Raw genomic sequence first — 15,129 nt, forward strand, 5'->3', positions numbered from 1 at the left:
ACCCCACAACAGGAAAAAGAGCACAGTGACCCACAGCTGCTCTGCCGGATGTGAGACCCAAGCTCCCTGCTCCATGACAATTACCGGTGTGAACCCACCAAACACCTTACCCACCAGAAGCACTCACACAGGCACCAGACCTAAAGAAACCCACTACTCACTCTCCACAGCTGGGTCATGTCCACACAGCGGCAGCTGTGGCGGGGGCTGCTGAGGCGGGGGCTGCAGGTGTGGGGCCTGGTGCTGCATGGCTGGGGGTGCCTGGCCCAGGTGCGGAGCGGCGGGATGCTGCACCTGCTGCTGCTGGTGGAGGCGCTGTAGCTGCTGCTGCTGCACCTGCTGCTGCTGCATCTGCTGCTGGAGCAGGCTCTGGTGCTGCAGCTGCGCCAGCTGTTGGTGTTGCAGCTGCTGCTGCTGCAGCTGGTGGAACTGCTGCTGCAGGTGCTGCTGCTGGAACGGCTGCAAGGGCTGCTGGGGGCGGTGCAACTGCGGCTGGGGGTGCAGCTGCTGCTGGGGGAACGGGTGCTGAAGGACTTGCTGCTGGGGCTGCTGAGGCTGCTGTGGAAACGGATGCTGCTGCTGTGGACAAGGCTGCTGGGGCATCTGTGGGGGCTGCAGGTGGAGGACAGGGTGCTGCAATGGGTGCTGCGGTGGGGGCTGGCGGTGCGGTGGGGGCAGATGTGTATCAGGAGTGCCCCTGGTCTGGCTGAGCAGGATGGCACCGGCGCTGGCACTGCCTTGCCCCTGCTGGCCATGGCCTACCTGCGGCTCCAGGGTCTTTGTGGGAGCTGATAGGGACTGTAGGATCTAAAAAACAAGAGCAAGGATGGCCCTTATCCATGGTCCCACAGCAGGAGAGTGAGCAAGAGCACATGTTCTCATGTTCTTTCAGAAGCGTCAGGTGACAGCAAACTGCGAAGTCACACCGCAGCTTCTGCACGCTTCCTTCTCCACAGCCAACACTGCAAGTCCATAAGCTCCTCTTCTGCGAATATCACAATTCAAACTACGTGTATAACATGGGAGAAACTAATGGATTAAAGGGGCAAATGTGAAGACTTGTAGTTCAGTGTCTCAAGTACAAGCTACCCGACCTGGCTGGACTCCTGGTCAGTACCTGTAGGCCCACCATCCTCTCCTCCACCACCCAAGCCTCCTTCGGACCAGGAGGTGCCCACGGAATGACAGGGTGGAGGCGCCCAGCAGCCAGACTCAAACCTACCCTCACCTCCTCTCTCAGCTGCCACCCCACCCTCTCCTGCTGTGTGACCAAGCAAGGGTTCAATTTCCAAAGAGGAACACCTCACACTGAACCCCAGCATACCCACCACGCAGCCACCCCACCAGGCCAAGGCCTCCCCTGCTGCACATCCTCTGCACACAATAACATGACACAGGACACAACCATATATCTGATGCCTGGCAAGGGTCCCCAAGAGACCATCATTACAGGTGCTAAATAGGCTTCTCAAAGACCATGGGCTCCTAGATGGACATGACCCTCTCAAGCTGGACAGTGAGCCAGCCCAATTCCCTTTCAGTTCTCTGTGCTTTGCAGGACAGGGCTGAGTGAAGGGCACTCTGCTAAGGTGGAAGGAAAGGGACAGTGACCAGGGTCACCCAGCAAGCTGAGCACCACACTGCAAAGTACTTTTCTACAAGGTACGAAATCAAACAAACATGCAGCACAATGCACTTCATGAATACTGTGTCTTCCCAAGGCTTAAACGTATTTCATAAAGCAAAGGGGGAAACTAGTCATGCAGCCTTTAGTGCACCACCAAGTCCAAGGGGAGCCTACAGGAGACACCTATCTGCCTAGGGGCGCACATCCGGCCAGCAGCAAGCCTGAACGCAACCCTGAGCATCACAAGGTTGCCTCCTGGGGAGAACACGGGAGCTATGGGTTTGGTCCCCTCTCCCTTTTTGTTCTAAAGGCACATTTTCCCACCCTTAGAAGTAAGTGCCCAAGGAAACCAAATGAGTCCTGAGGCAAAAAACAACCAGTCTATGCCATGCACCACCTACCCCAGAGTAAGGGGGCCAGAGGGACACCCCTACAGACCCAAGAGCAGATTCTAGGACAGGGTCTCAGAGGAATGCCTGCAGGAGAGGCAGCCATGCACATGGCAGGGTAGCTGTCAACAAGGGGAGGTCACAATCTAAGAGGGAAAGGAGGGCAAGGCATGAGAGAAGACAGCACCGAGCCGTTTGCCTCGGGCTTGAGAAGCAAAGGTGAAGAGAGCTCAGCCCATTCCAGGACAAGTACCTGACCAGACAGAAAGAGGCCACCGCCTGGGTACTCTCCCTAGCTTGGCAGGCCAGGGCTGGGGTAGGACAGCCAGAGGACCAGGTGCCATCAAGACATGCACTCAACACCTATGTGCTCGTCAGATCCCTGTTCCGCCAGCCACAGGGGAAAATGTGCCCCTCTAAGGAATGGAAGAAAAGCAGGCACCCTAATAACTCTGTAACTTGCAGCGCTGCAGGTCATTACGGATGAATGGAGGGCGGAGCCTTCCGACGTCACTATCACAGCCCTTCCTTAACTCTGTCACCTGACGCACACTGCCATAGGAAGCACTGCAGTGCGGGCCCATGACCCCTCTCACCAAGACTCCAAGCTCATATCTTACAGCTGTCCTCATGGTTCCCCTCATCCACTGGAAGCTGGTGGAGGGTTCTACAGTGGCCACCAGTGACTGGTCCTCCATTATAGGCCAGCATGCAGCAGAGGCCACGTCACCTCCCAAGGACAACTGTAGCCAGCAATGTGCCCTGCTGCTTATGTGGCTAGCCACGTACTACCATTCCCAACCACTTGGCTATCAATCCCCCTGCTGGTGGGAGGACCACTCTGGGGTCAGGAGTTTCACAGCCTTCCTGCCCACCAATTCTTTACACTGTACACTGCACCCCCATTTCTCTGTGGCTCTCGGCAGCCTGCTGTCCTGCTGTGCATGGACTGGGTGGACATACCTACACCCCTGACCCTTCTATGAGCAACAGCAGGGCTCACAAACACCTGTGTGGACAAGACCTTGTCCACTCTATTACCAGTCACACCAGTGGTCAGCTGCAAATTTACTCACCTCCAGGGCAGGGATACAATGTAAAGAGGGAGAGGATCAAGGAAGCCCAAAGCCCAGCCTGGCAGCCCATTTCTAAGGGGCAAGTGCCACAGAAGATGCTGGGAGGAATCTCACAAACACTGCTGAGTGACTTGATCTGAACAAGCAGAAACAGTAAAATGAACCATCCTAAAAGAGCTGTGAAGTTCAGTTCTTAAAATCCAATTTTAAAATCTGTTTGCCAAGGCCAGGGATACAGCTCAGGGGCATAAGCACCTGCCTAGCAAGTGCCAGGCTCTGGGTCCAACTCCCAGTACAAACAAAGCTTCCTTACTAGAGTAACTTACATGTGCAACATTTGATGGCCGATTGAGCTGCTGAATGTCAGCATTGTTAGTAATATTCCTCAACGTCCGCACAGCCGGACTCCATGAGGTGATCATTTCTCCTCTTTCAGAACTCTGAAGGTTCTGTCCAGAAGCCATGAAGTTCCCCCGGACATCCGGAGGCAGGATGTTCCCAGGAACTGGTGGGACATTGGCACACAAGTTAATGAGCCCGGCCTCCTTGCCCTGGGGCAGCCTGCGCTTGGCGGCCACAGGCTGGGGCACTTCAGCCGGGGTCCAGTTCAAGTTCCTCTCCTGCTTCTCGGGTGAAGAGTCTGAAGAGTCATCGAACATCAGCTCCCCTTTGGCGGGTTCCGCACTGGGCTTGGGGGAGAACGGCTGGTCCCCAGGAGGAGAGCCTTCCTGCGAGCTGGCTGGGCTTGACTTCTCAGTGCTGGCCCCGTTCTGGGAGTCCTGCTCCTCGTTCTCCCCCTCTTCCTCCTCTTCCTCCTCCTCCTCCTCTTCCTCTTCTTCGTAGATGATCAGGCGTGGATGGTAAGGTGCTTCGTCTTTCCTGGTTTTCTCAGACACACAGTCCAGCACCCAGTCAGGAGTCACCACCTTAATACCAGCTCGCTTCACCGCACACTCATACTTCTCCTGCGAGTGAGACACAAACACATAGAGATGTCACTGGAATTCTGCACTTCCAGAGGGAGTGCAAGAAGGAATACAGCTTTGGTGTCCACAGCCTGCGCTCCTGCAGACAAGAAGCAACCATGCCAGTGCCACCAAAGGCCACATCCTTGCAACAGCCATCTTGTCTAACATAATCTGAAAGGGGCATTTGAAGTGTACAAGTAGAGCTAGGAATGTTATAGGAAATGATAAAGTAAACAATCACTAAGTTTTACACATTTTTGCAAAGCTGGTTTGCCATGATAGGTTCACATTTGGCACCTTCAGTCCCTCAGGAGTTGTCACCAGGACGTGGCTGGTGGTCACAGTGAAACTTCCCCAGGTATCTGGTACTCAGTGAGCTCACTCTACGTGCCAAGCAGCTTAAGGAGCTACAGGCCAGAAGGATACAAGTCTCCAGCTTGAGAAGGGCCACAGACTGGTTCCGAGGTTAGAGGAGTTCACTGTGCAGTGAGAATACAAGCCAGAGCCCGTGCCAATGCCGTGATGGGCAGGCCCACATGGACATGGGCAGGAGGTCGTCCTCTGGGAGGTGGGCACCCATGCAAGGGCAGACAGAACAATGCACAGGCAAGGAAATGGCTCCTGAAAAATGCATCTAAATATGGCTCGGCCAGCCTTGCTCTCTGGCTTTCAGCTGGGAGTGGAATCATACCCTTCTGACCACCACAGAACTGGGCCCTACCCGGAGCCCCAAAGCTTACCTCAGACACCACGGTAGCACTTGTAGTTTACAGCTGGGGCAAGGCTGCGCCCCTGGGGACATGGGAGCGTCGTGATGGAGGCCTTGACAAGGTGAGGCTCTTTACCCCACAGCCTGCTTGGCTGCCTGGCCGCGGCGGCTCCGCCCAGCAAAGACTGCACCTTTCTCCAGATAACACACTCAGGCTAAGAAACCTCAGCCAAGGAAAACAAGTGCAAGTGCTAGCGGGCAGGGCGCAGGTGGCGTTGGTGAGCAGCTCTGTTTCGTCCTAAGTACACACGCATGTACAAGGGCACCCAGGGAGCCGCACCGGCACCGCTCTGCTAGGACACCCCGTATCAACGGGCACACGCACACACGCAGTATGCAAACAGAAGGGACGCCGTCCAAACCTGGAGCTCCCTGGCTATCTCACCCACTTCACCTGCCTCTGCCCACCTCACACCTGGGCCCCTGGACGACTTCCCAAACACGCCACGCCCACCAGACAACCCGGCAGCTCCTTAGCTCCCCTGCACCCGGCCACGAGGCTCCCGCTTCACAGACACATGCAAAGGCTCACGTGTGGTCAGCAGCAGACAGCCTGACCTTTTGCTACAGCAAGAAACGGAAGCCAGACCTCACAACTGACTCCAAAGTTCTGATGTTCGCTATGAGGGCAAAGCAGACTTGAGGCTCCCCTGCGTTTGTTTCCCTGCATTTCTACATTCTTGATACCACCTGATCTCAGGACCTCGTGGCTCCACTCAAAGGGATCTGCTGCATGTGTGTGACACATCTCAACTCCTTTCACTCCCACTGCCTCCTGTGTGTGACCACACTTCCCTCCAAAAGGCCACGTGGATTACACTTCTAGCGCTGTACAGGCACATACCAATTCACCAACAATCCTAATAACATTTCTCATTTCTTATCCTAAAAACTCTGTTATCTTTTGTTTTTGTTGTTGTTTTAACTCTGTCATCCTTTGTTTTTGTTGTTGTTTTTGAGTCAAGGCCTCACTATGTAGCCCAGGCTGGCCTTTGAACTCACTGTGATGCTCCTGCCTCAGTCTCCTATTACAGTTGAGTGCCACCACGCCCAGTAATTATGTCGTTCTTAAAGAGAATGGTACCTGGGTTTAGGAAGTTTTTTTTGCAAACTTTGCATCAGGAGACAAACACAACTGTGGCCATCTTTTTAACATGAACACAAACAAACATGGCCATTTTCCCCAGAATCACGGAATAAACTGAATTCGTGAACTGAGGTACCACTGCACGGAAGTATAAAAACATTCCCCAAGTTTCCCCCTCTCCCAGTAAATGCAAGGAGAAATTTCTATAGTCTCTGTAGAGGCCCAATTTCTGGACTATCCTCCCTTCCCAGAAAATTCAGTTATTTTAGGAAAATATGAAGACCAAGCGTATAGCAAAGTATTTATAACTTCAATAATACAAATATATATTCAAATAACAATAACACAGATGGCATATAATGTGGCTTATAGCTGGATGTGGTGGCACACACTTTAATCCCAGTATTTGGGAAGCTGAGGCAGAAGGACTGCTGTGAGTTTAAGGTCAGCTGCATTCACAGTGAGACCCTGTCTCAAAAAAAAAGTGCTGTTCGTATCAAAAATAAAACTACTACAGCCATGGATGCAGTGCAGCACACACTGGAAACTGAAAAGTGGTCTCACACACACACACACACAGGAGTTTGTGATCTGCGAGTCCCTATGTGGGCTGTTATGGTCCCATTTCAGGGCTGGCCGGGCTACTTACTTCCTGTGCACACTGGAGGAGAGGGTGTGGGGAGGAGACTGCCCTATCAGCCTTAGCCAGACTGCTCTCATTTCTCATCCAAGAGGTTCTGTCCCCAAAGCATTATTACTACTGACGACTCAATGCCTCTGCTGTTTCAGTTCACTGGCAATGTTTTGAAATTATGAATTCTCGAACTGACTTCTAAGTGTCAGCAAGGGCCCGAGGGCTGGGGTGACCAGGGTAGCCAACACTGGCCCACCACATGCACGTGCAGTGTGACAGTCAGGTGGCAGCAGGGGCCTTTGTACCCAGCGGGATGCAGCAGCTGCAGTGCAGCCCCTCCCTGTAACTATAGCCATACCCTGCCCTGCAAATCTCACACTCACCTGTAATCCCAGCACTCAGGAGGATCTCCAAGAGTTCAGCCTGGGCTACACAGTGAGACCCTATCTCAATCAACCAATCGATCGGTCAATTTTTTTAAAATGCAGAAGTTTGAGTTAACATTAAAAAGAAATGCCATTTATTTTTGTGTGGGTCTGTATTTAGCACTCACATAACTAGAAAACTTTAAATTCATCATTAGACCTGAAAAGTGATGTCTCAAGCGGGTGTAGAATACAGTAATATAAAGGAAGCCATTCTAAAGGGATTTACTATCAAATACTGTGGTTATTTAGTCATATGGTGTAGGCCACAGATACAATCTGGCTCAAAACTACAGGAGCTACCTATAATCTGTATTGATTCAGGTTTTATAAGTCATAACCCTGGGGTTACTGCCAGCCCCTGAACCAGACCAGGAGGCCACATGGCCCGTCCCAGCCCCACACCAACAACATGCCGTTCAGAGGGACAGCAGACAACCTGAGCACCAGCATTACCACTCAGATTTTCGGTTCTATTAATTCAGTGACACTGCGAGAAGTTGCTCCTGCTGCCTAGTTCTGAAATGTGTTAAAGGCCCCTGCTTCGTCTACACAAAAGCCAGCAGAGAGGACAGAGCAAGGGACGTTCCCATAGAACGACCCAGACAGAAACTGCAAGCTGAGGCTCATTCCCCCGCCTCCCAAGGGAATCGCCAAGTATCCACACAGAAAACTACACCATCATAATTGGTCTTGTAAGAAATAGCTATAAAAACTGAGAAGTTGTGAAGAACAAAACTTTCTTTTTTTTCAAAGTTTACAAGTAAAACCAAGGATGAGGAGTAAATAAATTACACAGAATAATATTGTAATTCCATTATAGACTTTGATGGGAGAATCCCTACATACAAGTGTAGTATGTTGTGTGTACACATATTTTGTTTAATATCAAACTTTTAAAATGCATGAATTATTTGCTTTTTCTAAAAATGACCATGTAGCACATTTGTTGTCTTACTCATGAGCACATTTTAGCCAAAAAAAATTATCTGTATGGGACTCTTTGTTGAGATAAAGCCTAATTAAAGTACACACATACATACTTAAATAAACTGTTGACTCAGAGACGGTTTCCTTCCAGATAGTCATTTAAAAAATATTCCACTTTTAGTTATATCAGTTTGATTCCCAGTACTGAAAAACTACTTAATTTTACATACATAATACATACATATTTAGCTGGAAACTCAAAGAGTTACTAAAGATCCACCAACAAAATATTTTTGAAGGGGAAACCTTCAATTAGCATTCTAAAACCAGACTGCAGCTACTGCAGGTTCACAGATTTGTAATCCCAGATATTCAGGCTGAGACAGGAAGATCACAACTTTGCAGCCAGGCTGAACAGTGAGACTTTGTCTCAAAATAAAAAGTTATAAAGGACTAGAGATACAGTTCTGGGGCAGAAAATCCCTGACTCAATGCCCAATACTTTAAAAAAAACTACAAGCTAAATTACAACTTGAAACAATTTTAACAAACCTACTTTCTTCAAGTATTGCCTCTTAAAATTAGAGCTGACCCTTCAGAAGCATCACTCAGTTACAAAACGGTTCATTTCCTCTTCACACTGACTATGTAAAATCAAATGATTTACTTTCAGGTACAATTCATATTGGGCCACGCCTAGGAAGCTGAGGGTGGCCAGTCCTGGCCATCTGCCAGGAAACCTCCATGGGGCACAGTGCAGGCAAGGGTCTCCCCCGAGGCCAGGACACTGAGCAATGTGAGGCACAGGCCACCTTCCTGACGCACCCTGTCTCAGCCGATGCACCCTGTCTCAGCCCTTGCCCCCAGCACACTCAACTCCTCTTTGCCTTTGTGACAGTACCGCATGCAGGAACAGGACAACAGGGTCAATTCCAAGCAAAAGCAATGCCAAACTGTAAAGGCAGTGACCAGCACATGGGGAAAAATTAGTCAGAAGCCTAGTTAGCTACACAAATACTCTCCACTGGACTCTCCAAGCTCTAAACTTCCTCATGCACTGCTGGAATCATGAGCCTGGGAAGCTGCAGGGCAACCTGTAATCTGAGGGGGCCCAGGGACCCCACGCGAACCTCAGTGTCTCTGGCCATACCACTGCTCAGACACCAATGTCTTGTGCTAATTGGGCTAAGAGCAGTGTTGATACATCCGAGATTACTAATGTATCATACAGGAAACTTTTACCAAGCCAGCACATGCCTGTCATCCCAGCACTGAGGAGGCTAAGGCGGGAAGATTCCTGCATGTTCCAGGCCAACGTGGGCTACACTGTGAGTCTAAAGTCAGTCTGAGACACAGTGAAACCCTGCCTCCAAAACCCTTTACCAAGGGCTGGGGACTTAGCTCAACAGCCTAAGCACCTGCCTGGTAAGCAGAGGCCAAGAGTTCAATCTCTAGTCCCCTCACCCAAAAAACAACCTTTAGCAAATGCTTAGTTATACCTGAAATAAAGCTTTTAAAAATTTCTGAGACAAAACTAGGAGTAACTTGGTAGCCCACATGCTTACCATACACCAGGCCCTCGATTTCAATCCTCAGTACCTATCAAAACCTATTTTTTAAAAACATGAGCGAGCCAGGCGTGGTGGCGTATGCCTGTAATTCCAGTACTCGGGAGGTTGAGGCAGGCATATCATTGCAAATTAGAGACCAGCCTGGGCTACAAAGTGAGCCCAAGGCCAGCCTGAACTACATAGTGAGACCCTGATGTAAAAAGACAAAAAAAAAAAAAAAACCATGACGAAATACCTGGTCTGGTGTGGCACACCCCTGTAATCCTAGCACTTGGGAGGCTGAGGCAGGGGGTTGCTCCAATTTTGAGGCCAGTGTGGGCTACAAAGAGAGTTCAAGTCCAGCCTGAACTGCACAGTGAAACTGTCTCAAAAAAAAAAAAAAAATCATAAAGGAATCTAAAAATACATTTTTTCCACATATAAAAATAAGCAAGTTTGACAGAGTTTGTAAGAGAATTCTGAAAACTCTGTTTTCCCCACAGAATAAACCCAAATTTCTTTGTAATTGTCATCAATTTACAATTATCTCACATTTCTGTGAAATGAATCTGGAAACAAGTATTATAAACCAATATGATCAGCTCTTGTAAGTGGACTCTAGTAATTTAGGAGCTCAGGAGACTGGGGGTAAGGATGGTATTCATGGACACATAGAAGGACATGGTCAGGGGACACTTACCCCCTTTGGCTCTGGCACAATCAAATGCGTACATTTCTTATTGAGGGTTAGCTGGCAACTGCCTCCGTGGAAAGTGACCAAAGCCCACAGGGCACTTCTGTCTTCAGATGACACCTGACAGAAGGTCAGAAAGGTGCTTTAGCAAGGACTCAGTCCGCATGTTCACATTCGACAGCACTCCATCCACACAACACAGGCTACGATCACAGCAATCTTAGCTAACTTTCTCCCTATTAATTAACCCAAGGCCATTAGCGGAAAAATGAAGAGAAGCATTTAGCTGTATTCCTATCCTAACAGTTTTATAGATATAAATCATTTTTCCCTTTTTACAAAAGAATAAATATTTACATCCACATTCCAAGAACTGCATGGAGTATTATTTCAGTCTTCAGCAAAAATAATAGGGGACAAAAGGGCAGAACTAGTAGACCATTCCAGCTTCCGTCTGTAATTTTAATATAATAGCAGTATCAAACCATATTTATAAGGAACTGCTTAAAACCAATGAGTAACGAATACTGATTATGACATAGGAAAACAAAAAGATAGAAACAGTGGTTTGTAAGCACAGGGGAAAACATAAATATCATTTAACAAAACAAAATCAACACAGCAAGCATAGAGGGGTCATTCTTATGCTTGCGCAGGGATGAAACAGACTCCAGGTACAATGGCTATGTCCTAAAACAGGCTTTTGCTGTGACGGTAAAAACAGCTACCATTTATTGCCTGCCTACTATGTGCCAGGAACTGTGCCAAGTGTGTTACATACACTCCACGTTTTCCACTGCCACCTGAGACAGGACCTGCCACCCCCTCTGAAGGCAAAAGACAGACTACACTGCGCCTGCCATTGGACACACTGCTTTAACACCTAGGTCAGAACCTACACTCAGGTCTTGCTCCGAACTATTTTTTTACTGTTCTATAATGCTTCTCCAAGGGCAGCTACTTCTAGGTAAGTCAACAATAATTTCTAAAAGAGTAAAATTACAGAGTCTAAAAGACAAAAGAAACATTTAAGAAAACTAATGTGTGAGCATGAACTCTAGGATAATCCCTTCTGTCTGGACAATTTTATTGTAAATTGAGGGTCATGAGGATTGAAGAATCCTAAATGTGTCTCCAGCTAATTTTTTAAAATACTTATGAACAGGAATTTTGAACGCATTTTGAACGCATTTTGCAGCTTGCTAGTAATCTAACATTACACATCTCCTTGGATCCATCTGATGAGCATTTCTAGAAATTATTTTGTATTCCACACTACTCCGAATAACATGTTAACTTTTTAAAATAACTTTTTAAAGTCACTCTATCTCTGCAATTTAATAATTCAATGTCACACTTCAGACACACGGACCTGGTTACTTTTATTAGAGCATTTCACAAACAATGCTCTGTAGCATTTGGAGAGCTAGGTGTGGTTAACAAGACAGTTATCCAATGGGTCAGTCTACAATCTCTAGAACGAAACTTGCCATGTGCATTCACCAGCAAGTGCAGCCGCATGGGCCGAGCCTGCCTGACCCACCAGCCCTCGTGACTAACCCTGTGTGCTGTCTACCTGCCTCCCGGGAGCCTGCCTTGCTATGGACAGAGCAGTATGCATGGAGAAGCAGAGGGGCTGGGGTGAAGACTGTGTACCCACCAACCAGCTCACACCACCCTGGAGACCTGGAGCCTAGGCTCCCAGCAGCAAGTCTGGTCTGCACACTTAACGGCGTCCGCAGAGCTCATACCATGCCTCGCAGCTGCATGGTTAGCATGTTCTTCCCACACCAAAATGCCAACAGTAGTTACCTAGTGGTGGTACGTTAGGGGAGATTTGTATGTTCTTTTTTATACTTTTCTGCATTTCCCGCATTTTCAAAAGCATTAATTTTATAATGGGGAAAAGCATTTTCCTTTCTAACAGCCAAATGTCTAAAACACCAATCAATTATATATGCTGTCCCCTCAACACGTGCAGCTGCAATCCCAGCACAGAAACCCCAGGACATCACGCCAAGTGGGGCTCTCTGGCTCCTGCTGCGGAGCACTGGTTCTCTGTGGACCTTGAAAAGCTGCATGGAAACAACATCCCTTAGACATGCTAAGCCTGCATGTGTCCGGACCCTGCCCAGGCCCTGGCCCCTCCTGAGACCCAGCTCAGGGGTCAACCCATATACCACCAGCAAGCATGCAAATCCTGGGCATCCCCACACTCTAGAACAGCCTATGTGCTTGTCCCCCTCACTCGACTCCAGCATTCAGGAGCAAAGGACCAGAATTCCACCTGCTGCTCCAGGGAATAAATGTTTCCTACAACCAATCGGAAGCACCTTTCTCCTCCTTGCAGTCTGGATCTCCTGTATCAGGCCTGAATTCTAGCTGCATTGCTTTCCTCCTGGTCCCATCTTACTGATCAGGTACAATACCATTTATTAAAGACTAGAGTCCTACGGAAGAATTATGAGCTAAACTCCTTGTTATCTTTCACAGAACCTAGTACAGTGCAAGGCACATGGGTAGGCAGTCAAGAAATATTTATTGATTGAGATACAGAACAGAAAGGATTTTCATTTTTAGGCTTCCAGGTTTGAGTCATGACCTGACCAGGCTCTCCATTAAATTCTCAACCTATTCCCCAAAACCTACCCAGCACATTACAACAGAGGCCCCAGCCTGCATCAATACCGGCTCAGAAGAAGGCAGATGGTGTCTGTGCTTCCCAACTTCTGCTGGCACAAGCTCCCTTCCCTACCTCTCCCTGGGAGAGCTCTGGAAGACTCCAACAAAGAGCTCCAGCTTGTGTCAACACCCTGACGGGAAAAGACAGAAGGTCACTGAGAACCACCAAGCAAACAGTCCTTCAGTAAGGTGGATCTTGCCTGGCGTGTGCACAGGGGTCCCAGGGTGCAGATCGTTGCAACCGCTCCCTCCTTCGGTGTCTATACCTGGCGTCCAGTAGGTCTTTGTGCTTTACAATACAACCACGTTTGTTTACACGCGTGGCTCCATCTAGTCTGTGTGGTTACTGAAGGAGAAACTGCATGGTGATGAACATGCACCCCTTTGCGTGGTCCTTGTTGCAAAGGAAGTACTTCTCAGAGGTCTGGTGAACCCAGCTCCCTTAACTGGACACTGTACACATATTCATCAGCATGTCTTTAGTCTAAATTAACATTCTGAGCAACCACGAAGCATTGTGCTCCGTGTATTTTTCTTACACTAACGTTTCCAGGGTTCCTTTACATAAGCTACTACCAAATAAAATCTTCCCATATCCTTACTTAACCTCTCTGAACGTAAAGTACTTTTTATGAAAACTACCCCATGACACACTGGGATTTCAATTCATCACCATAAATGACAACCCATAGTAAGTCCAGTGAGTTATCCATGAAGATCTGGCTGATTCAGAATCCTGATTTTTCTTACCTCATCAATCTGCTGTCAGAGATTAATTTTCCTGCTTGTCTATTACAGACCCAGCCATTGCCTTGGTCAAGCTTAGCACCTAGTCAGAGAGCAGAGCCTCTGCTCTGTCCATCACAGCAGGGCCACCCCTGGGACACTCATCAGACAACACTACCCTACTCTGAGCCTCTGGACCTCTGTGCTCACTGGCCACTCTGCCTCCCCTCGGCTTCTCTGTGGGATGGACTGCTCCTGCCCATGCGGACTACAATAGTGTCTTCTCTGCAGAACCCAAGCCCTATGCAGACCCCTGTACCTGTGCAGTGCTCAAGCAGCCAATCAATACTCTTGCCTCACTTTCAACATATGTTCCTTCCCTGCTCCTGGACCACAGACAGAACTGGGAAGGGAAAACCACGCACAACTCTGCTATAAACATACGCCCTAAACCTTTAGCTTGGACACTGCAAATTTTCAGCAAGGACAATAAAAACCGTCAGGTCTGGTTTCATCCTGGTTTCTAAAAACAATACCTCTCTCTCTAGCCTCTTTTCCACTTGTTTCCAAGCTCTCTAGAATGAACCTCCCTCGCATGCACATTACCAGAGGTGGAGGGTTCTACTTGCGGTTGCCTGATCCTGTCTCTACCCTGCTGGGGGAATCCCCTTCAGCTGTGCCAGTACATGGGTCTAACAGCTTGGGTCCGAACAGCTTACATCTACCCAGAATTCCACATTCTGTCCCATGTCACCAACCAGGCTCTCCTGTTTTCACCAGCGACCCGCCACCTCCCCAAGCTCCATCTGCAGGCACAGCAGATGTCTGGCCCCTGATCTCCATGGCAAAGCAGGCACCAGGACTGGCACAGACCTGTGGAATGTGCCAACGCCCCCACTCCTGCACCACAGTGCTCCCACACCACAGGACCTGTGAGTCACCTTCACTGCTTAGGTACCGTGCTGGGCTGGCCAACCTGATCCCAAATCTTCACCTGAAGTCCAGTAGACGGCGACTCTGCTCAGTGCCAAAACTGTCTCTACCCTGACCACTCTGACACACTCATGGCTCCCAGGCCAGCTTTAATAAAATGATTACAAGTGACTAATTCTTTAAACAGCCATAATCCAAAACTAAATATGTAAGAGGAAATAAAGTGAAGCAGCACCCTACGAGTCTCCACCAAGTCCAAAGCCATACACCAGATCCCAGCCTCTGGAGTCTCCACCCTGCACCTCCCTGGCCAGGTCTTTCTTCACCACCAGACACACACCCTGCTTCTGCCTCAAAGCTGGCCTCCTGCAGGTACCCTACTCTCCTCTCCTTGTACCCAATGTGCTGCCCTCCAGGACACTGACAGCTCCTGATGTCCTGTCAGGGCCCACCCTGCCTTGAGCTAGGCGGATGCCCTCCTCTCTAGCTGACACATCCATCCCCTGTGCCACTTAAGACAGCACATCACACAGAATGTGCCCTGCACACCATTCTGCCTCTCATGAGTAGGGTCTTTGCTAACATACGTATCCGTTTATGCCTTCCGAAAGTCTCCTCAGCCCTCAGCTCAGCTAAGAT

General features: G+C 49.0%; 1 protein-coding gene across 3 annotated transcripts in view; it reads right to left on the minus strand.

Moving 5' to 3' along the window:
* The window catches only part of Paxip1 (PAX interacting protein 1), a 42,079-nt gene that overhangs the window by 17,673 nt on the left and 9,277 nt on the right, over positions 1 to 15,129 (minus strand). For 2 of the 3 annotated variants that reach the window (XM_063250823.1, XM_003469776.5), the window contains exons 5-7: positions 10,156 to 10,269; positions 3,419 to 4,057; positions 162 to 807 (exon numbers count right to left, since the gene is read on the minus strand). In XM_063250823.1, the coding sequence (XP_063106893.1) occupies positions 162 to 807; positions 3,419 to 4,057; positions 10,156 to 10,269 (1,399 nt within the window). Of the gene's footprint in view, positions 1 to 161; positions 808 to 3,418; positions 4,058 to 10,155; positions 10,270 to 12,798; positions 12,963 to 15,129 lie in introns of all 3 variants that reach the window. The other variant, XM_063250824.1, reaches the window with a different exon arrangement.

The sequence above is a fragment of the Cavia porcellus genome, unplaced genomic scaffold (genome assembly GCF_034190915.1).
Source record: "Cavia porcellus strain 051 isolate PalLab524CR breed Dunkin Hartley unplaced genomic scaffold, mCavPor4.1 scaffold_6, whole genome shotgun sequence".
Taxonomy (NCBI): domain Eukaryota; kingdom Metazoa; phylum Chordata; class Mammalia; order Rodentia; family Caviidae; genus Cavia; species Cavia porcellus.